Genomic DNA, 22,124 nt, shown 5'->3' with positions numbered 1-22,124 from the left:
TAAAACTGGTATGTTCTTTCTAAATATGCATGAAATACTGGCAACTGGACAATACGCAACCAACAGTTTAACAGTAATTTATCCAGTACAACTGTTAAAACATTGAAACTGGTATGTTCTCTGTGAATATGCATGAAATACTGGCAACTGGACAATATGCAATCAACAGTTTAACGGTAATTTATCCAGTACAACTGTAAAAACATTAAAACTTGTATCTTCTCTCTGAATATGCATGAAATACTTGCAACTGCACAATACGCAATTTACAGTCTGGGGTTGATTTAAACAGCAAATGTAAAAACATGACAACTTGTTTGTTTGCTCTAAATATGCATGAAATACTTGCAACTGAACAATACGCAATCAAAAGTAAATAAAAAAGATAATAAAAAAGAATTTGTAAAACCATTGCTAGTAAAATACATTTTTATTGTGCGATTCTTATTTGGTGTCTATTTATCTGAAAACAGAAGTCTGTAATATCATCTCTTACAGTGTAAAGCGTGCCTCGTCTAGGACATTTGTCTATTTTGATCACTAAGCCTCTTCTCCAAAAACCCCTACTGAAAACCGCAGTCCCTTTGTTCATAGCAGGATTAGTTCTATAATCAACGATATCACCTTCATTGTAGTAAATGTAGCTCGTTATATCGTCTAGAGAGTTTTTACTGAACAATTCTACAGGATACATTTGTTCACTATCAAAGTACTGAGTGATACCAGCGTTGAAAAATGTGGACTGGTTTCCGTTGATTTCCTGTTAAAAATAAATTAAATACATGTTATAAAACAAAACATTAGCATTAATTAAGAAAATAAAAATATACACCAAAAAAGTGTTTGTTTAATGAATCATAAATAAGCGTTTGCAAACTTTACTTGAAACAAAAATTATTCTTTATAAACTATTTTTGAAGTAATGCAAACAATCGAGCTTTGTTTTACATTGTCTTATCGTCAGCTTTTATAGCTGACTATGCGGTATGGGCTTTGCTCATTGTTCAAGGCCATACGGTGACCGATTTAGTTGTTAATGTTTGTGTCATTTTGGTCTTTTATGGATAGTTGTCTCATTGGCATTCATACCACATCTTCTTTTTTATATAAACACGAGTAATTTGAAACCAACTGAACAATTTTCTGTTGTGTTTTTTTTAAGTACATGTATCGTTAATATTTTTTGTAAAAAAATACCTGTAAATGAATTCTTTTGCTTGGACTTTCTGAGCTTATTAAAGATGGGGGTCTTCCAAATCTTTTTCTATACATTTCACTATAGTAAGGAGATGCTGTGTTATTTTGTACCACCTGAAAAAACAGATTACACATATGTTAAATATACAAAATTATTCTATATTATAATAAATCTTATAAACTATTTGTTTTATAAATAAAATTCTAAATGAAGGGTAGTTAACCTTGCAAAACATAAAAAAAAAATATCAAAATTGTTTAAAGACCCTTTCAGTAGCATGACCGAAATTTGAATTTTGGTTGTGTAAATAACATTTCATTCCAAGCTGTACGAATTTATATGCACCTTAATTATTGGATATGTATTTATATCACAAGAAAAAGGTTTCTACTGTCTAGTCTAAAATAATAAATGGTACAATAACTAGTAAATGTTTTAAACATAAAATAAAAATTGGTAACTGTAAGTTTGTATATGTACCTGGTTTTCTTTTTCTTCTATCAATAATACTTGGCAGCTCTGCACGTTTTCACTTGTCAAATTTATTTCCTAAAAAATATTAGTAAATGTAATTAACATATTAGTTTAAAATCAACATTATGCACTGATTATACCTTTACAAATTAGTTTTATAATTTGGTTCTATGAATAAGGCCGTTAGTTTTCTCGTTTGAGTCATTTAGGGGCTTTTTATAGCTGACTATGCGGTATGGACTTTGCTTATTGCTGAAGGCCGTACTGTGACCTATAGTTGTTAATGTCTGTGTCATTTTGGTCTCTTGTGGATATGTGTTTCATTGATATGCATACTGCATCAGCTTTTTAATAGTTTAAAACTAAAAGCAAGCGTACAACCGCAGTATACATGATATTTTTGGGTTTTTTTTATTCCTTCTTGCGTGATTTAAAATTATACATGAAGTTTTTACTGATATAGATCAAAAACAGTGTTCATTTTTAGCTCACCTGGCCCAAAGGGCCAAGTGAGCTTTTCTCATCACTTTGTGTCCGTCGTCCGTCGTCGTCCGTCGTCGTCCGTCGTCGTCGTCCTGCGTTAACTTTTACAAAAATCTTCTCCTCTGAAACTACTGGGCCAAATTAAACCAAACTTGGCCACAATCATCATTAATGTATCTAGTTTAAAATTTGTGTTTTTTTACCCGGCCAACCAACCAAGATGGCCGCCATGGCTATAAATAGAACATAGGGGTAAAATGCAGTTTTTGGCTTATAACTCAAAAACCAAAGCATTTAGAGCAAATCTGACATGGGGTAAAATTGTTTATCAGGTGAAGATCTATCTGCCATGAAATTTTCAGATGAATCAGACAACCCGTTGTTGGGTTGCTGCCCCTGAATTGGTAATTTTAAGGAAATTTTACTGTTTTTGGTCATTATCTTGAATATTATTATAGATGGAGATAAACTGTAAACAGCAATAATGTTCAGCAAAGTAAGATTTACAAATATGTCAACATGACCAAATTGGTCAGTTGACCCCTTTAGGAGTTATTGCCCTTTATAGTCAATTTTTAACCTTTTTTCGTAAATTTCCATATCTTTTACAAAAATCTTCTCCTCTGAAACTACTGGGCCAAATTAAACCAAAATTAGCAACAATCAACATTGATGTATCTAGTTTAAAATTTGTGTTTTTTTACCCGGCCAACCAACCAAGATGGCCGCCATGGCTAAAAATAGAACATAGGGGTAAAATGCAGTTTTTGGCTTATATCTCAAAAACCAAAGCATTTAGAGCAAATCTGACAAGGGGCAAAATTGTTTATCTGGTCAAAATCTATCTGCCCTGAAATTTTAAGATGAATGGGTCAACTGGTTGTAAGGTTGCTGCCCCTAAATTGGTAATTTTAAGGAAATTTTGCTGTTTTGGGTTATTATCTTGAATATTATTATAGATAGAGATAAACTGTAAACAGCAATAATATACAGCAATTTAAGACTAAAAAATAAGTCAAAATGACCAAAATGGTCAATTGACCCCCTATGAAGTTATCGTTTTTATAATCAATTTTTAACAATTTTCATAAAATTTGTGAATTTTTACTAACATTTTCCACTGAAACTACACGGACAAGTTCATTATAGATAGAGATGATTGTAAGCAGCAAGAATGTTTAGTAAAGTAAGATGTACAAACACATCAAAATCACCTAAACACAATTTTGTCATGAACTGTCTGCTTCCTTTGTTTAATTCACATATACCAAGGTGAGCGACACAGGCTCTTTAGAGCCTCTAGTTAATAATACTAAGCCAAAACATGTTCAAATATTGAAATGCTTTATACATGGTAAGATATAATTAGATCATTAAAAATAAAGTAAAAATGAAAAAAAAAAAACCATTATTATTAGTTAGGTTATAAAAAAAAATATTATTGTTTATAAACTCGGGGAATACATACTATATTCTTTTCAGGTGTTTTATCTTTCATTATGCAGTCTTGCTGCGTGTTAACTTCATTGGTTTGGTCTTCAGTTATATCCTTGGTAGGCGATGCGATGTCTTCTAGTAGTTGTAAAGTTTCTAAAATTAAAAACTTATAAGTTACTTTTACAGACAATAAAACTAGAAGTTTACTCTATAGTTTACTAATTATCGTTGGCATTTATAAATATGTTTTTCCTTTAAAGATTCCAGCAATTTTTGATACGGTTTGTGTTTGGTAGGGGTTTTTTTTCTAACAGTTTTGACATAAATAAGATAAAAGAAGTCATTGTGTATGTGTTAACTTAAGAAGTTTTTTTTTAAATTGTTACGCGAAAAATGCGTGAAGATGTATTTTTAAATAAGAATTAAATAAAAACAAGGGTTAAGTAAACGTAGATAAGAGTTAGGTTAGTTCAGTATTGGTAAGAACAATTTATACACTTTAGTAAAGTAAATCACAGAATCGCCGTCTAAACGCTTTACACTAGTTTCGTTCCCCTTTTCGCAAGAAGAACTTTTCAAAAGACTTGTATGCATATAAATAATTATGCTTTGCTACCTTTAAGTAGCTTCCAGTAATGATTTACTTTACAACTATCATGACTATTAAAGACGTGCACATCAGATGAAAATTTATTTTACGAAGACAACTAAAAGGGAAATCAATACATTTTAAGATAATTTAGTTTTTAATTTTGTTTTATCCCATCATTTGAAGTTTAAAGTATTTAAGCAAGTAGATTTAATTGCAATAGTGGATTAAGTTGAATACCTTCTAATGATAGCTGTTCATCATACCCGTCAGTTGCCGTATCCACAATTTTCTCTTGATCATTATTTTCTGCACTACTTTCACACTCATTTTCCTCTTCGCCGTCAACATCAAGATGGGCGTTTCTTAAAAACAATCTTTCTTCTTCAGTTAAATTTTGGTATGGTATCTGAAATATACACAATTTTATTATAATACTTTTTAACTATTTTCATTTACGTTATGGATATATAATCATAGTTTATCATTCTATCGTGACGGGAACTGTTAAAGTTTACTATCTTGCGTCCTAGACATGCATGTAATATTTGTCACTGGACGTTGAGCAACCAACAAAATCAATTGTTATCTAGCGATGGGTTTTATAGGAATAGTTTCCATAAAATAAATGAATTGCACCTTTAAAAATTAAAGTGTAAGATATATAAAATATTTTTTGTGTCTTTAAGATATAGAAAAGTTTAAAACTAAATACAAAATAAAAAGTTTATTACATTATTACAATATATAATTACTAAAACATGTAAATTGTGTTTAAATGTAAATACTTTTTTATAAAAGTTGTTTTAAAGTTTTAATAAAAAAAGAAAACATTAACATAAGTTCCAGAATTATACAAACCTGTTCTTCCACCGGTGTTGCAAAATTTGGTCTTTTGAAGTACATTTGATAAGGAGTTAGCGGCTTTGTAACTGAGTTAACTCTGTTGTTGTAGGTATAATAAAAATGTGGAAGTTCTTCAACCCAATCTTTTATTGTGCTCATTTTTACACGAAAAAATGTGGTCATTGTCCGGTTAAATCTTTCAACTCTCCCTTGACTCTGTGGATGGTACGGCCTGCCATGTATTTGTTTTGACTTAAATTCCTCAACTACTCCTTCTAGATCCTTATTGGTAAATTCTTTGCCATTATCTGATTGTAAAATACGCGGTGCACCATACAAGTAAATATATTTAAGTACAACGTCAGCAATTTCCTTTGCCGTTTTGGTTTTTGTGGCACATCCAAACGCAAACCTAGAATAGCAGTCTAAAATGTTGCATACGTAATTAAATCCTTTGTAACAAGGCATTTTTTTCAAGTCGATCTGCCATCTACTATTTGGATAAGTGGCAGGAATTGGCCTTCTAGTCCTTGTGGTTTGAGGTAGTTCAACAGCTGCATTACAGCTAGTGCAGGTAATTTCATTTTTGAATAAAAATTTTATAGTCTCTCTTCCTACAAGGAAAACAGCATGTCTTATCGTCTCATATATGGTATCATTTTTTCTGTGATCTGTTTCGTGATTTTTCTTGATAATCTGTATCAGCTCTGATTTGGTAACGCATCTTCTATGCCCAACATTTAGACTTTCACTTCTTCTATAAACCTGTTTGGTTTCTTTGTCAAAAAAATACAATTGAATATATTTTTTTAACATTCGTTCTGTTACACCTTTAACCATTTCAGAAATTTTCCTAGGTCCCCATTTTGGATTTTCTTCTTTCAATTCAGTCACTATTTTAATTTCCGGTAGTTGTGTCCAAAATACTTCTGCATTAATGTCTTTCGATAAAGGTTTTGATCTTTTTTTAGAGTCTAAACGAAACCCGACATCTTCAATTGTGTCCCCCATTTTGAAATTGCCGTCAACGTTATTGACGTCATTAAAGACACTTTAGCGCTAAAAGATGCGAGACGTTTTGGCGTTTTTAAAACAGTAGACACGTTTGGTCGAATAACAATTATCGGACACGTTTGGGGGTTATGAAATCGGACACGTTTGGGCAACGTTTAATAATTACGGACACGTTTGGGGGATCGGACACGTTTGTGGGAATCGGACACGTTTGGGGGGAAGGACACGTTTGGGAGTGTTACATATATATAAAATTGAGAATGGAAATGGGGAATGTGTCAAAGAGACAACAACCCGATTATAGAAAAAACATCAGCAGAAGGTCACCAACAGGTCTTCAATGTAGTGAGAAATTCCCGCACCCAGAGGCATCCTTCAGCTGGCCCCAAAACAAATATATACTAGTTCAGTGATAATGAACGCCATACTAATTTCCAAATTGTACACAAGAAATCAAAATTGAAAAAAAATATATTTATTTTCCAGTCTACTGTTTCCCAAGTTGATTCAACAGATGGCAAAATAGAAGCAAATCCTACTGAAGGACCAGAAAATTTATGCATGTCTGCAGGTAACAGTGGAACAGTTGATTTAGATCAGTCAATAGAATCATCGTCAGATAAAAAGAAGAAAAATAGGAAAAGCAAAAGCAAAGAAAGACCAATTGTTCCTGACGCCATTGATGTACTCCAGCCAGGTGTAATTATATCTCCGGAAGAGACAAAGCTAAAGGCATCAGGATATGATCGTCAATCAGACAAAGGTGGTGAAAAATCAGGGGCAAAACCAAAACTGGAAAGCAAGAAGGAGAAACATAAAGGTGGTCATGGTAGAACAGATCAGAATTCCCCAAGAGAAAGGTCAAGAGGTCAGATAAATCTTCAAAAGTTAGAAAATCCCTCTTCTCAAAAATCAAATGATAAGTTTGATTCTCATCAAGGATATCGACCTAATTCTTCAACCAATACCCCTTATAGGAATGAAGGTAAACCAGGAGGTAGACCAGGGTCTGGGAAATCAAACAGACTAGATGGTCAAGCAAGATCAGAAAATAGGCCAGGGTCAGGGTCACCATACAGACAGGAAACCAGAAATTCTAACAACCAGTATAGAAACAATGGTAGAGATCAGGGTCAACCTTCTCCAGGACAAGGACAGCCTAGAACATGTAGAAGAGATAGAAATGGGAACAGACAAAATCAGCAGTACAGAAATACACCTGGTGGAAAGGGAAATAACTCCACTCCTAAAGGTATAGATAATAAAACAGATTGAAAAGGGAGATATCTCTACACATACTTGTTATATAAGGATTATAAATTGGTTAGATATGAGAGTGAACATGGTCATTTTGATGTTATGTAACCTAAGTAAGATCATGTAAATGAAGAGCGTGTGACAAAAAGTTTGAAATGATAATTGCAGTATTCACAACTACTCTTAAAAATACATCTTGTACCAGTACTTATAGAAATTGGTCATGATCTTAATATATGCATATACAAATGTAACCATGAAAGTAGTTGCCAGAGAAGTTTATATTGTGACTCATATATATTTTTATCATTAGACATGCTGAACATACATTGACATAAGCAACTGAAGTGTAGATGTTAGATGACCACCTATTTTTTGTTACATACAAAAAGTCAAGTATGATCTATAACCTAATGGAAAATTTCATGAATAGATATAGGAAGATGTGGTGTAAATGCCAATGAGACAACTCTCCATCCAAATAACAATTTAAAAATTAAACCATTATAGGTTAAAGTACGGCCTTCAACACGGAGCCTTGGCTCACACCGAACAACAAGCTATAAAGGGCCCCAAAATTACTAGTGTAAAACCATTCAAACGGGAAAACCAACGGTCTAATCTATATAAACAAAACGAGAAACGAGAAACACGTATATATTACATAAACAAACGACAACTACTGTACATCAGATTCCTGACTTAGGACAGGTGCAAACATTTGCAGCGGGATTAAACGTTTTAATGGACCCAAACCTTCTCCCTTTTTCTAAAACAATAGCATAACATCACAACATAGAAAAACATACGATAAAATATCAATTGGCAGACTTAACTCAATCAAAAAACGTATTAAGTTTTTATTAAATAAAAGTATGGGAGTTATTTCAACTAGTATGACTAGTGTTTCTTAAGGTGGTACAGGCTAACACTACAGAGAGATAAATCTGTAAAATCAGCTTAACGTTTAAATTACGTTGTGTTGTAAAAGGAATATTAAGCTTCTCATCAATGACCAAAGTTCGTGTTTGTCAAACTGTTATAACCAGTGTAATTTTTCTGACAAAACGGTTAGTTCAAAATTTGTGATTTTTTAATATTTTTTGTTAAAGGGTCAAAGTAAATACCTTGAAAGAATTTTATGAAAATTAAACGAGCCAAATTAATTTTAGTGAAAGTGTTGGGTACCACCTTAAGGGGGTTCGCGGGTCTAAATCATTTATATAGGATTTCTCTATATTTTTCTATAAATAAACTTTATCTTAAAGTTAATAGAAAAATAAAATAAAAAAGTGGGGTCACCGTTCATTTGCGCTCACAATCTGCCTTCGAAAGAAGCATACATTTTTGTAAAAGTGGGGTTTTTCTGTTGAAGTAATAGGAGAAATAAAGTTAATATCGAAATAAAAAAAAGAAATTTATTACAGAAATCGCTCAAATTTTACAATAATTTAGTTTAAGTACAGCTTATATGGAAATTATATTAAAAAATATAGATCACCGATGAGTTGAAAAAGATATTTAAATTTTAAAGCCAAAAAATGGCATTTTTCCACCAAAGGGAGATAATTTGGAACTTTTTCAATGATGTATACATTTTAAAAGTCATCTGGGGCCAACACGAATTGATTGTTTTGAATGATTTTTATACGACCGCAAATTTTGAAAAAATTTTCGTCGTATATTGCTATCACGTTGGCGTCGTCGTCGTCGTCGTCGTCGTCGTCGTCGTCGTCGTCGTCGTCGTCGTCGTCGTCGTCGTCGTCCGAATACTTTTAGTTTTCGCACTCTAACTTTAGTAAAAATGAATAGAAATCTATGAAATTTTAACACAAGGTTTATGACCATAAAAGGAAGGCTGGTATTGATTTTGGGAGTGTTGGTCCCAACATTTTAGGAATTAGGGGCCAAAAAGGGCCCAAATAAGCATTTTCTTGGTTTTCGCACTATAACTTTAGTTTAAGTTAATAGAAATCTATGAAATTTTGACACAAGGTTTATGACCACAAAAGAAAGGTTGGGATTGATTTTGGGAGTTTTGGTTTCAACAGTTTAGGAATTAGGGGCCAAAAAAGGGCCCAAATAAGCATTATTCTTGGTTTTCGCACAATAACTTTAGTTAAAGTAAATAGAAATCAATGAAATTTAAACACAATGTTTATGACCACAAAAGGAAGGTTGGTATTGATTTTGGGAGTTTCGGTCCCAACAGTTTAGGAATTAGGGGCCAAAAAGGGACCCAAATAAGCATTTTTCTTGGTTTTCGCACCATAGCGTTAGTATAAGTAAATAGAAATCTATGAAATTTAAACACAAGGTTTATGACTATAAAAGGAAGGTTGGTATTGATTTTGGGAGTTTTGGTCCCAACAGTTAAGGAAAAAGGGGCCCAAAGGGTCCAAAATTAAACTTTGTTTGATTTCATCAAAATTGAATAATTGGGGTTCTTTAATATGCCGAATCTAACTGTGTATGTAGATTCTTAATTTTTGGTCCCGTTTTCAAATTGGTCTACATTAAGGTCCAAAGGGTCCAAAATTAAACTTAGTTTGATTTTAACAAAAATTGAAACCTTGGGGTTCTTTGATATGCTGAATCTAAAAATGTACTTAGATTTTTGATTTTTGGCCCAGTTTTCAAGTTGGCCCAAATCGAGGTCCAAAATTAAACATTGTTTGATTTCATCAAAAATTGAATAATTGGGGTTCTTTGATATGCCAAATCTAACTGTGTATGTAGATTTTTAATTTTTGGTCCAGTTTTAATAAATTGGTTTAAATTAAAGTGCAAAGGGTCCAAAATTAAACTAAGTTTGATTTTAACAAAAATTAAATTCTTGGGTCTCTTTGATATGCTGAATCTAAACATGTACTTAGATTTTTGATTATGGGCCCAGTTTTCAAGTTGGTCCAAATCAGGATCTAAAATTATTATATTAAGTATTGTGCAATAGCAAGTCTTTTCAATTGCACAGTATTGTGCAATGGCAAGAAATATCTAATTTCACAATATTGTGAAATAGCAAATTTTTTTTTAATTAAGAGTTATCTTTCTTTGTCCAATATAGTAAGCAAGAAATATCTGCAAGAATTTTTTTTAATTGGAGTTATCTTTCTTTGTCCAGAATCAACTTAAATCTTTGTTATATACAATATACAATGTATATTCACTTTTTCTACCAACTGATAAATTTAAATAATCTTTACCATTCAGTGATAACAAGCAGTTTTTTTACATCTTAATATTTTATGATGTTTTTAAATGAGTAGTAATTGTTGCAAACTTCATTAGAATATTTTAATTGAAATTAGTTTTGGAATAAGGGAAAGGGGGATGTAAATAAAAAATTGGGTTCAATTTTTCTCATTTGAAATTTCATAAATAAAAAGAAAATTTCTTCAAACATTTTTTTGAGAGGATTAATATTCAACAGCATAGTGAATTGCTCTAAGAGAAAACAAAAATTTTAAGTTCATTTGAATACATTCATTCTGTGTCAGAAACCTATGCTGTGTCAACTATTTAATCACAATCCAAATTTAGAGCGGAATCCAGCTTGAATGTTGTGTCCATACTTGCCCCAACCGTTCAGGGTTCAACCTCTGCGGTCGTATAAAGCTACGCCCTGCGGAGCATCTGGTTGTACCATATGATAAAGTAACAACTACAAAAGGTAAAAAATAAAATTTGTATTGAAAAACAAATGTTAAATTTTTTTCTGAAATTTTTATACCCTCGAGCCTCCTTAAGTTGATGTATGTGCATGATATGTAAGCTTTAATAAAACATATTTGCTATATGACAATTTTAACTTTACATGGTTTTTCATATGTCATGTATGTCTTTTATGACTGTTAATTAATACATAATGGATATAAAAAAATAATTCTTGATGTGATTATTTCTTCTTCAGAAAATCAGAACTCAGCTCAAAGACAGGGAGACAGGAATACTCCAAGGAACTACCAAAATAAACCAAAACAAGTAAGACATTTTAGACTAAACATAAGTCAAATTTTTTCATAAATCAATGTAGTAAGAATATAGTCTCTTGTTGCTGTTCTATCTTGCTTAAGGAAGATGGTGCTTTAGTCATTCTGACTTCCTCCATCAGTAAAAGCTAGCTGCCAGGATATCTAGATTATAGCACAGTAAGAACAAAGAGGTTTTGTCATATCATGTGTTTAGGGGACAATAAAAGTCCCTTTGCATGTTAGTTTTAAAATTATCCATCAATTAAAACAGGCAAGATTGTTATAATACTCATAACATGCAAATGATTTTATATATACCATCTGTTTTATTTAGCCTCCTTTTGAACCGTACATCTCACCTGAAGATTTACAGAGAGGACTGAAGCTAGGACACATTATACAGGTATACTTACATTTTGTACCTTTACAATCAAAACAGATATACTTACCTTTACCATCAATACAGATACTATATTGAATGCTTAGGGAAAACATTAAAAAAATCAATGAAGGATAAAAAACTTAATTCAAATAGTTTGGGGTTGGGGGTTGGTGTGTGTGGGGGGAGGGGAAGGGGGTGGGGGTATGGAGGGGGGATTTGTCAAAGTTTTGTTTATTGGTCAATCAATTTTCCCCAAATTAAGTTAAGAGGGTTAGATAGGGGGTCAGTGAAAAAACTACTGTGAAAGTACTTTTATTCATGGGGTACCAATTTTCGTAGTTTTTGTGGATGACTTTATCCACAAATTTAAGTGTACAAGGAAATAAAACAACCATTGTCTAAATCAAGACAAGGAAAGATCCCCATCGGAAGGTTTGACTACTGATATGATATAGAGAATATATTGAATAAAGCCAAATCTGAGAATACTTTAATAGCAGTCACAGAACTACAACCGCATGCATGATTATACCCATTTAATCTTTAATAACCTAAACTCTACAACTTTTGATCTTTTAATTAAAATTATAAAGGGAAGGGAGGACATCAAAAGTTCAATGTAGGATATAAAACTTAATTTATATACACACACACACAATGTACTGTGAAAGTACTTTAATTTGTGGGTATCAATTTTCGTGGTTTGAGCAATATTTACATGTTTGTGGGTTTTTAATTCATGGATTTGGAGCATTTAGAAACTTAGTACACATTAAAGGAATGACTGTAATATTTTTTCTGTCTATGAAGAAATAACATAAAAAATGTGCACACTGTTAAATAACCTGCTACATGCGTTGTTCCTTTTTAAACTGTGGGAAACCATGAAATAAACGTTGATGATGTTACGGTCACATGACTAAATTATGTCTATGGGCTCATAACAAAATAATGTCAGCCAATCAGAAGACGCGTTACATCCAATTTCAAATTATATGTATATATGCATGTTCTCTATGATATGATCTTTCTAATTGTAATACCAAATTAAAGTTTTTATCCCATTTTCATGTTAACTGAACATAGAAAATGGTAGTGCGGATGGGGCATACATGGAAAACTGTATAGTTATGGAATGGAAATGAAGTAAATATATATAGATTTTTCTAAATATTTTTAATATTGTATTTTAGGGTCCAATAAGAATCAATCCTAAGAACTATGAAGAAGCCTATATACCTCATCCAGTAAGTATGATTAAAATAGGATAATTATTAATCAGATTGTGTTTCAAACTTGTACTGAACAGGTATATAGTGTGCAATTTTGAAATAAGTATGGCGTTCATTATCACTGAACTAGTATATATTTGTTGAGGGGCCAGCTGAAGGACGCCTCCGGTGGCGGGAATTTCTCGATACATTGAAGACCTGTTGGTGACCTTCTGCTGTTGCTTTTTTATTTGGTCGGGTTGTTGTCTCTTTGACACATTCCCAATTTCCATTCTCAATTTTATAAACCGTTTATTACTAAATGATAAAGTCAAATTAGTCCTAATTTGAATAAATCAGCATGTCATACACTGATGATGTTACCCTGTCAATATAAGAGTTAATATTGTGTTTCTGAAAGGGCTGAAACAAAACAAAAAACAATGAGAAAACTACCCACCAGAGCACAAATGACATGGATTTAGGCAATTATAGGTCACTATAGTACTTCAACAATGAGAAAACTCTATATTGTATAGTCGGCTATATAAAACAATGACATGTTTCACTACATTGAAGACCTGTTTTTGACCTTCTGCTGTTGTTTTTTTCTATGGTCGGGTTGATATCTCTTTGACACATTTTCCATTTCCATTCTCAATTTTATTCAAGTGACAAAGATAAAAGCAGTTATTGGTCATTGTAAGGCCTTTAAAAATATTAATGAGGAAAAATCATGCTGTACAGTTACTGTAGCTATGAAAGGCCCCAGCATGAGAGTATGCTTTCTTAATTTATGATATGTATTTATAGGGTGTCAAACCGAAAAATATTAAAGTTATAAAACAATTTGAGAATTTTATTTGAGTAGTTTTTGTCTCGCCTTAACGTAGTCAAAAAGCGAGACATAGTGGGGAACCACTAGTGGTATGTCAATGATAATTGGTATGCAGATGTATTACCATTGCCACATCTCATTGCCATGGATATTTTTTGGCTCCGCCCCCTCAGTCATGGTCTATTGACTTTGAATGGTTTGCTTACTTTACATGTATTACTTTGTGATTAGGTCAGTTTATGGAGATCCACTTGTGGTACATCAATGATAATTGGTATGCAGATGTATTACCATTGCCACATCTCATTGCCATTGATATTTTTTGGCTCCGCCCCCTCAGTCATGGTCTATTGACTTTGAATGGTTTGCTTACTTTACATGTATTACTTTGTAATTAGGTCAGTTTATGGAGATCCACTTGTGGTACATCAATGATAATTGGTATGCAGATGTATTAGCATTGTCACATCTCATTGCCATGGAGATTATTTAGCTCCGCCCCCTCAGTCATGGTCTATTGACTTTGATTGGTTTGCTTACATTACATGTATTAATACAGGGATTAGGTCAATTTATGGGGATCCACTTGTGGTAGGTCATTGATATTTGGTTTGCAATTGTATTAGCATTAATTGGCACAATTCATTGCCAAAATTACAAAAAGGCGAGACATATCTCTGTGATAACAGTTTATGTTGGGATGTATATCAACCTTACTATTATTTTTTCACAGGATGGTATATCAGACATATTTGTTTGTGGTATGAAGGAGAGAAACCGAGCTTTGAATGGTGATATAGTAGCTGTTGTATTACATGACAGGGCTAACTGGAAGGTTTGCTTATTTATAAGATTAAGATAGATAAAGCTTAGTTATAACTGCAAATGATAGACCATTGACTTTTTAAAAATAATTTGAATGTTAAACATATTATGTTATAAAGGGTATTTTTTCCCATAAATATAAAATTGATTCCAAAAATACAACAACTTATAATGTTTTTATCATTAGATAATTACAGTTATATTTGTTACTAATGTTCATTAATGTTCATAGTTTGTTTCAGTTTTATCATATTTTATACTATAGATATGAATTGAATTTTTCACAAGAACATTTTCTTTGTACTTATTAGTCCTTCAAAATTATTGAAGATGTTGGCCCTTTATTTGAAGCATAAAATTGAGAATGGAAATGGGGAATGTGTCAAAGAGACAACAACCCGACCAAATAAAAAAAAAACAGCAGAAGGTCACCAACAGGTCTTCAATGCAGCAAGAAATTCCCGCACCCAGAGGCGTCCTTAACCTGGCCCCTAAAAAAATATATACTAGTTCAGTGATAATGAACGCCATACTAATTTCCAAATTGTACAAAATAAACTAAAATTAAAATAATACAAGACTAACAAAGGCCAGAGGCTCCTGACTTGGGACAGGCGCAAAAATGTGGCGGGGTTAAACATGTTTGTGAGATCTCAACCCTCCCTCTAACCAATGTAGAAAAGTAAACGCATAACAATACGCACATAAAAATTCAGTTCATAACTATTTTGATTTCAGATACATGTTAAAAATCTTAAAGATCTTGAAGAAAAACATCAGGAAGTTGAATCCAGTAGCAAACCAAATGATGATGGTCAATCGGAGGTCACCCCAAGGACAGAAGATCAGAGTCCGTCAAAGGTCACCCCAAGGACAGAATGTCAGAGTCCGTCAAAGGTCACCCCAAGGACAGGAGGTCAAGGTGATTCAGACAGTGAACCAGATGTTATTATAGAAAGTGAAGAAATAATAGATTTGACGACTAATACAATTAGTGAGATCCAATCTGCAGCAAATTCATCTATATCATCTAAACAGAAAATGGACCAATCATCTAACAGCAAATCATTAACTGCTGATAAACTTCCCATATCATCATTAGGGACTAACAGTGTCTCATCAACATGTTCTAACAGTCAGGAAAAAACTTCTTGTGATTTAAAAAATGTCCAAGACATTACAAATCAGTTAGGAGACATTTCTATTGACGCTGAAGACATAAACACAAATAAAACAGTTACTAATACACCACAAAATGACAACAAATTAGGTGGTACTCCTTTGGCTGATAAGTCAACTACTCCACACAGTAAGACTGGGGATACGAAAGCAAGGAGTTCAAACAGGGGCCGAAACTCCTCCCAGAAAAACTATTCTACGCTACAGGAAGTAATGAACGAAGGAAGTGATGTTGTTAAAAATCTCTTCTCAACAGATGATACCGTCAAATCTAACTCAGCAAACCGAGCTTTACAAAGAACTGGAAAGGTATATTATTTTAAAAATTGTATGATCAAAAATCAATTCTTTACTGTATACTTTATATGTATAATGAACATAAATTGTAAGATACCTTGGGTTCAATGCTATTATTGGGATATCAATTTTCAAGTATTTGGTATATAGACAAGGTGACTCACAAATTTATTATTAAAATGTTCAACGAAGTACACGTTTTCTATACACTTTTTTGCAGACTTTTGCAAAATGCAAATTTTTCCTTAAGGAGGCTCGCGGGTATAAGATTTTCAGAAAAAAATCAAACATTCATTTTTCTTTACAAATTTTATTAATTACCTTAAGTAGTTGTAACTCAAAAAAATCAATACATGTTGGCCCCAGGTGACTGTTAAAATTTAGATATCATTGAAAAAGCTCCAAATTATCTCCCTTTGGTGCAAAAATGCTAATTTTTGGGCTAAAAAATAAAATATCTTTTTTAACTCATTGGTGACCTATATTTTTTATTGTTGTTTTCGAAAAGGCTGTACATAAACTGAATAATTGTAAAATTTAAACAATTTCTGTAATTTAGTTCTTTTTTAATTTCGATATTACCAATATTTCTCCTATTAGTTCAACAGAAAAAAAGGACATTCACAAAAAAGTAATCTTTTTTCGAAGGCAGATTGTGAGCGTAAATGCACGGTGACCCCATTTTTTTATTTCATTTTTCCATTAGGTATAAGATAAAGTTAATTTATAGAAAAATATAGAGAAATCCTATATTAAATAAAAAAAATTGATTTAGACCCGCGAGCCCCCTTAATGCGGTATAGAAATATTACCTGTCAGTGTCCCCAGAGGTTTTTTGCATCATTGTAATGTGGTTCTATATATCATGTACCTATATTATTTGAATGTGATACTATCTCATGTATCTGAATTGATTTTCTTAGATTGTGTTCTGGTTGTGATACTATATTTTTTAGAAAAAATATGGTATTTCAAATTTCTTGTTTACCAGGATACTGTATAAAATATCTGGGAAAAAAGTGCATGGAAGGTTCAAATTGTGTTAATTAAAAAATAATATTTGAATAATAAATTTTGTCATTGATGTTACAGGTTGTTTCAATCATTGAACCTAAGCATTCTAGAGCCAGTACTGGACATATTCATCTAATGCCTGACAGAAATCCTGATACGGCCTTGTTTAAACCACTGGACCACAGGTTACCTAGAATTATGATACCCATGGAAAACTGTCCAAAAGGTAAAAAATATATATTTATATAAAGTTTATGGGTATAACTGGACCACTGGTTACCTAGAATTATGATACCCATATGGAAAATTGTCCAAATGTAAGAAAAGATTATACAGGGTTCTCACTAAGGCGAGTCCATGAGCCCTAGGCCTTTTCAAAATGGTGAGATCAGATATGCATCAAAACTAAAATATTTTGTGTAAACTGAACACACATATCATCCCTTTATAGCAATAGAATAAAAGAAATCTGAATTACATGTCATTACAGTGCTCTGTAATGGAGCCAAAAATTATAAATTATATTGCATTTATAAAAGAGGGACGAAAGATACCAGAAATTTTTACTGTTGGGACTCACCATGGCCATAATGACGAGTCCCTGGATTGGCCTTCAAAATCCTGATTATACAATCAAAGGACAAAAATGAGTTCCCACTTAAAAAATGTCCTATCATTTCAACCAAAATCAGTATTTTTCAAAACATTATTACCAAGTAAATGTATGGGCCATTTTTATAAAATAGATACCTAGGATGTAGAAATGTCTGAAGTTTTATTGTTTATTTGACCATCATTTTGGTGAGGTTTGTTTTCCTTGTCTGATGTGTTAAATTGAAATGCAAAGTTTTACGATTTTAATTTGGTTAGAATACAAACTTTTCAAAAATATTTTACTTTCTGTTCAACTCGTCAGAAAATTAAGATTGATTGATTGTTGGTTGCTTATCGTCCAGTGGCAAATATTTCATGCACATTTAGGACGATAGAAAATGAAGATGAGCATGAATAATATCATGGCCAAATAAATAACATTTCTACATATTTTGTTATTAATTTGATATAAATCAGTCATGTGGTGACTAGGTAATATTGTTTTGAAAAATATTGATTATAGTTGAAATGATAAGAAATATTTTGGGTGGTAACTCACTTTTATCCAATGACTGTATATGGTCTAATTATCCTTAGAAAAGCAACTGAAACAGATCTAAAATTATTATACCATTGGAAAATTAGCTAAAATGTTAGGAAAAACTCATTGTAGATCATTGACTTGGGAATTAATGATATTTTTTTTGTAATGTGGGAAAGAATAGATATAGGAAGATGCCAATTAGACAACTTTCCATCCAAATAACAATTTATAAAAGTAAACATTATAGGTTAATGTACGGCCTTCAACACGGGGCCTTGGCTCACTAGGAACAACATTCTATAAAGGGCCCCAAAATTACTAGTGTAAAACCATTCAAACTGGAAAACCAACGGTTCTAATCTATATAAAAAACCAAGAAATGAGAAACATGCATAAATAACATAAACAAACAACAACTACTGTACATCAGATTCCTGACTTAGGACAGGTGCAAACATTTGCAGCGGAATTAAAGAATGTTTATTTTTCATGAAAATGGGATGACACCCCTTCCTACAGCCCCATTATTGATTGAACTTCAAGTTCGTTTATTTACCTTTTTCAAGTCAATCTAGAAAATATAATCTCACTGTTTGAAATTTATTGATATTTAAATGATTAACTAAATCAATTGTCAACACAAATGAAGTTGCACATCCTTTCTTTAGCATACAATAAAATTAATAATAAATAAAAAAAATACTATTTTTCTTGGATGAACTAGTTCAGAGTTGTGACTAATTGCACTTGTACATGTGTAATTGCTAGTGTCAATTTGTTGTCTCTTTGACACATTTCTCATTTCCATTCTAAATTTCATGAAAGAATATTAATATTTTTTAGTTACTGTAAATTAATTTTGCAACTGATAAAATTTTTTAAAGTCTGTCAGTCAATGGTAAAATGACTTACTGTCAATGACTGTGGATTCCAATATTCGTGGATTGCTGAAAACTTGCCTTTTCAAGGTTTTGCCATATGCTGCATACAAACTGATAGTAAATTTATGATTCATTGAACATTTAAATTAATGTTTCACCAGTATCCACAAAAACCACGAAAACTAATGAATCCACGGTAAATTGGAAATGACTGTTATTACTTTGTATAGTCGTGGGGAGTAATGATGTTAGATTTCAGTATACATAACTTTCTTTTTATCAGATTTCACTGTACGACCAGAAGATCATGCCAACACTCTGTTTATATGTAGAATAACAGAATGGAAGGAAGACTCTATGTATTCTCACGGGTAAGATTCATTCTGAACAATTTAAACTTTCCTTGTCCCTTCGGTTTTATTTTAGCTTGTCACTACAGTTTTGACAGTTGTATTAACTTTCTTTCGATTATTTTTATGCCCCATTTATGGGCATTATGTTTTCTGGTCTGTGCATTCGTTTGTCCGTCCATTCGTCTGTCTGTTTGTTCGTCTGTTTCGTCCGTTCATCCCATTTCAGGTCAAAGTTTTTGGTTGAGGTAGTTTTTGATAAAGTTGAAGTCCAATCAACTTGAAATTTAGTACACATGTTCCCTATGATATGATATGATATCTTTCTCATTTTAATGGCAAATTAGAGATTTTCCCCCATTTTCACAGTCCATTTAACATAGAAAATGATTGTGTGGATGGGGCATCTGTGTACTATGGACACATTCTTCATTGTTCTTGTTCATGCATGAAATATTAAATATTTGCAACTTGACATTAAGCATCCAATAATCAATCAAAACCAGAAATCAGCACTGAATATATAAGACAAAATCTTTCAGATATATAGAAGAAGACTACACTGACAAAAATTTCTGACTGTGGATAATGCTAATTGACCAAATTAATTTAATTTTGGATGTAACATGTCTTGTGATTGGCTGACGTTATTTTGTTATCAGCCCATAGACATAATTTAGTCATGTGACTGTGACATCATCAACATTTTTTCATGGTTTTCTACGGTTTAAAATGGATTTTAGAATTAAATTATAAGAAATGACTGATATTTTTTCTGTCTATGAAGAATTAACTTAAAAAATTTGGTGCACACTGTTACTGAATAACGTGCGTAGCTTATTTCCTTAATAAGCTTATATCAGGGTTAGATTAATTCTCCAGATACTCAACCTGTTTTAACTTGATCATCATATTTGAATTATGTTAATCAATGCAAGTTAAAATAAAAAAAAGGTGAGGTTTAAAATAATATTGTTTTATTGACGTAAACACACCTTTTGTTTATTTCTGATATTATTAACTAACATTATTACAGACCACTAATTTGTTACTTATGTTTACAGAGAATTAATGAGGAGTTTAGGAGAAGCAGGAGAAATAGAACCAGAAACAGAGGGAATCCTGATAGAAAATGATGTGGATTACTCAGAATTTACAGAGGAGGTGTGTATATCATCATACACTGGATTTAAATCACCATTCAAAAAGATCAATTAAGTCCCTTTATAAGTATTTTGGTATTCAATCGTAAAGTTGTTTTAAAACATCAAATAAAAAAAGTTGTTACATATATTACAGCATTCCACTTACAGTAAACACACTTATTGTTGCAGATTTTGTTCTTGCATTTATCCTGTTTAAGTTGACTTTGCTGCGATTAGTTGTTATGCAATTATATATTGCTTGGTGTATTTAGGTAAGAGAGAATTAAATTCATAATATGTTTTGACTGGCAAAAGCCAAATTAAAAATTTCATTCAAAATTTAGTTGGTTTGCAGTCACAAGTTTAATAAAAAATTGAAATGCAGTAGGTTTAAAATTAAGGATAATTGGTATAATTGTCAATTAGACAACTATCCGCCAGAGTTCAAAATAAGTTGATGTATCAAAGGTATAATAGGCAACCGTATAACCTTCAACAATGAAGTACAATGCAATTTGTAATACAAGCTATCACAAAATTTGAGGTCTTTTATTTGAAAGGAAAAAGGTAAACAAATCTGCATTAAAAGTTATAGCAAATATTTTACCATAGTACTCAACAATCTGGAATAAGCCCTTTTAAGGTGGCACAATACAAAGATTTTATAACTCCAACAATCAAGTTTAAAAATGCTGTTACTTTCTTAATAATGCTTGAAATTTTATAGAAGTGGTAGTTTTGGATAGCTAACAGATCACTCTTTCAAATCAATGCAATGTTAGCATTATTCAACAATTATGACACCAATTATAATGTTAACGGTGTCTAAAATATTTTTCACCAAATTCCCATTTTCAAATGAAATTAGCTTCTGCATAGGTATCCCTAGAGGGTTGATTTTATTATATGTTGTTCCTATGGCCATTATCTACAAAAGGGTGTCTCAGATTTCAGATAGAATGTATAGAACAAATTTTACACCTAATTAAACATTATCTTCTTTTATGTGGTTAGGATGTTTCACTAATTGGAGATTTATGAGAGAATAGAATACCATAGAGACAATCTGAGACACCCTTTTGAAGCCCATGATGTGTTGATTAAGATTTCGTTAAAATTTTCTGTATAGTTAAAGAGATGAAAGAGCTAAATTCATTCAAGTGACCTTACCCAGATTTTGCCACTAATTACATAATAATTGATTACATAATGATTGCATAATAAAAATATTACATTCATTTAAAAGATTAATCTTTTATCTATCTATATGTACCTCTTTTATTATTTTCTATGCATTCATAAGAAAGTTACAGCATTTCAAATGTTAGTGATTTGAAGTAAAAAAATCTTTGTATTGTGCTACCTTAATGTAACAACCACTAGATGGATGTTGCATGCAAAATGGTGGTACAATTGGGTAATGTTTTTAAACAAAGTAGAATTTCTCAGGCAGAACATCAACTAAGCATGTGTGAAACATATACACTACATTAAACATGTTAAATTATATGCCAAATCACAAATATTTCTGACTTTGTATGGTTTCAAATTTAAGGAGATGTGGCTCAATTAAATCGGTCTCTTTCTTTAGT

At 31.9% G+C, this 22,124-nt stretch overlaps 2 protein-coding genes across 4 annotated transcripts in view; one reads left to right on the top strand and one right to left on the bottom strand.

Annotated features, from left to right (window-relative positions):
• LOC134693457 (DIS3-like exonuclease 2) overlaps positions 1-22,124 on the top strand; it is a 49,503-nt gene that overhangs the window by 6,039 nt on the left and 21,340 nt on the right. For all 3 annotated transcript variants that reach the window (XM_063554288.1, XM_063554287.1, XM_063554286.1), the window contains exons 3-11: positions 6,528-7,293; positions 11,212-11,282; positions 11,607-11,675; positions 12,848-12,901; positions 14,437-14,538; positions 15,267-16,016; positions 17,097-17,244; positions 19,321-19,408; positions 20,452-20,551. In XM_063554288.1, coding sequence (XP_063410358.1) covers positions 6,528-7,293; positions 11,212-11,282; positions 11,607-11,675; positions 12,848-12,901; positions 14,437-14,538; positions 15,267-16,016; positions 17,097-17,244; positions 19,321-19,408; positions 20,452-20,551 — 2,148 coding nt within the window. The remainder of the gene's footprint in view (positions 1-6,527; positions 7,294-11,211; positions 11,283-11,606; positions 11,676-12,847; positions 12,902-14,436; positions 14,539-15,266; positions 16,017-17,096; positions 17,245-19,320; positions 19,409-20,451; positions 20,552-22,124) is intronic.
• Positions 54-6,241, bottom strand: LOC134693227 (KRAB-A domain-containing protein 2-like). Its single transcript, XM_063553968.1, has 6 exons — positions 5,043-6,241; positions 4,422-4,590; positions 3,624-3,745; positions 1,679-1,747; positions 1,198-1,311; positions 54-760 (listed from the first exon to the last, which is right to left on the bottom strand). Exons 1-6 carry the CDS (start codon positions 6,036-6,038, stop codon positions 431-433), a joined length of 1,800 nt encoding a protein of 599 aa, XP_063410038.1. The 5' UTR covers positions 6,039-6,241; the 3' UTR covers positions 54-430.

This window comes from Mytilus trossulus, chromosome 12 (assembly GCF_036588685.1).
Source record: "Mytilus trossulus isolate FHL-02 chromosome 12, PNRI_Mtr1.1.1.hap1, whole genome shotgun sequence".
Classification (NCBI taxonomy): domain Eukaryota; kingdom Metazoa; phylum Mollusca; class Bivalvia; order Mytilida; family Mytilidae; genus Mytilus; species Mytilus trossulus.
The sequence above is the reverse complement of the archived record's forward strand: the minus strand, read 5'-3'. Positions and strand labels throughout refer to the sequence as shown.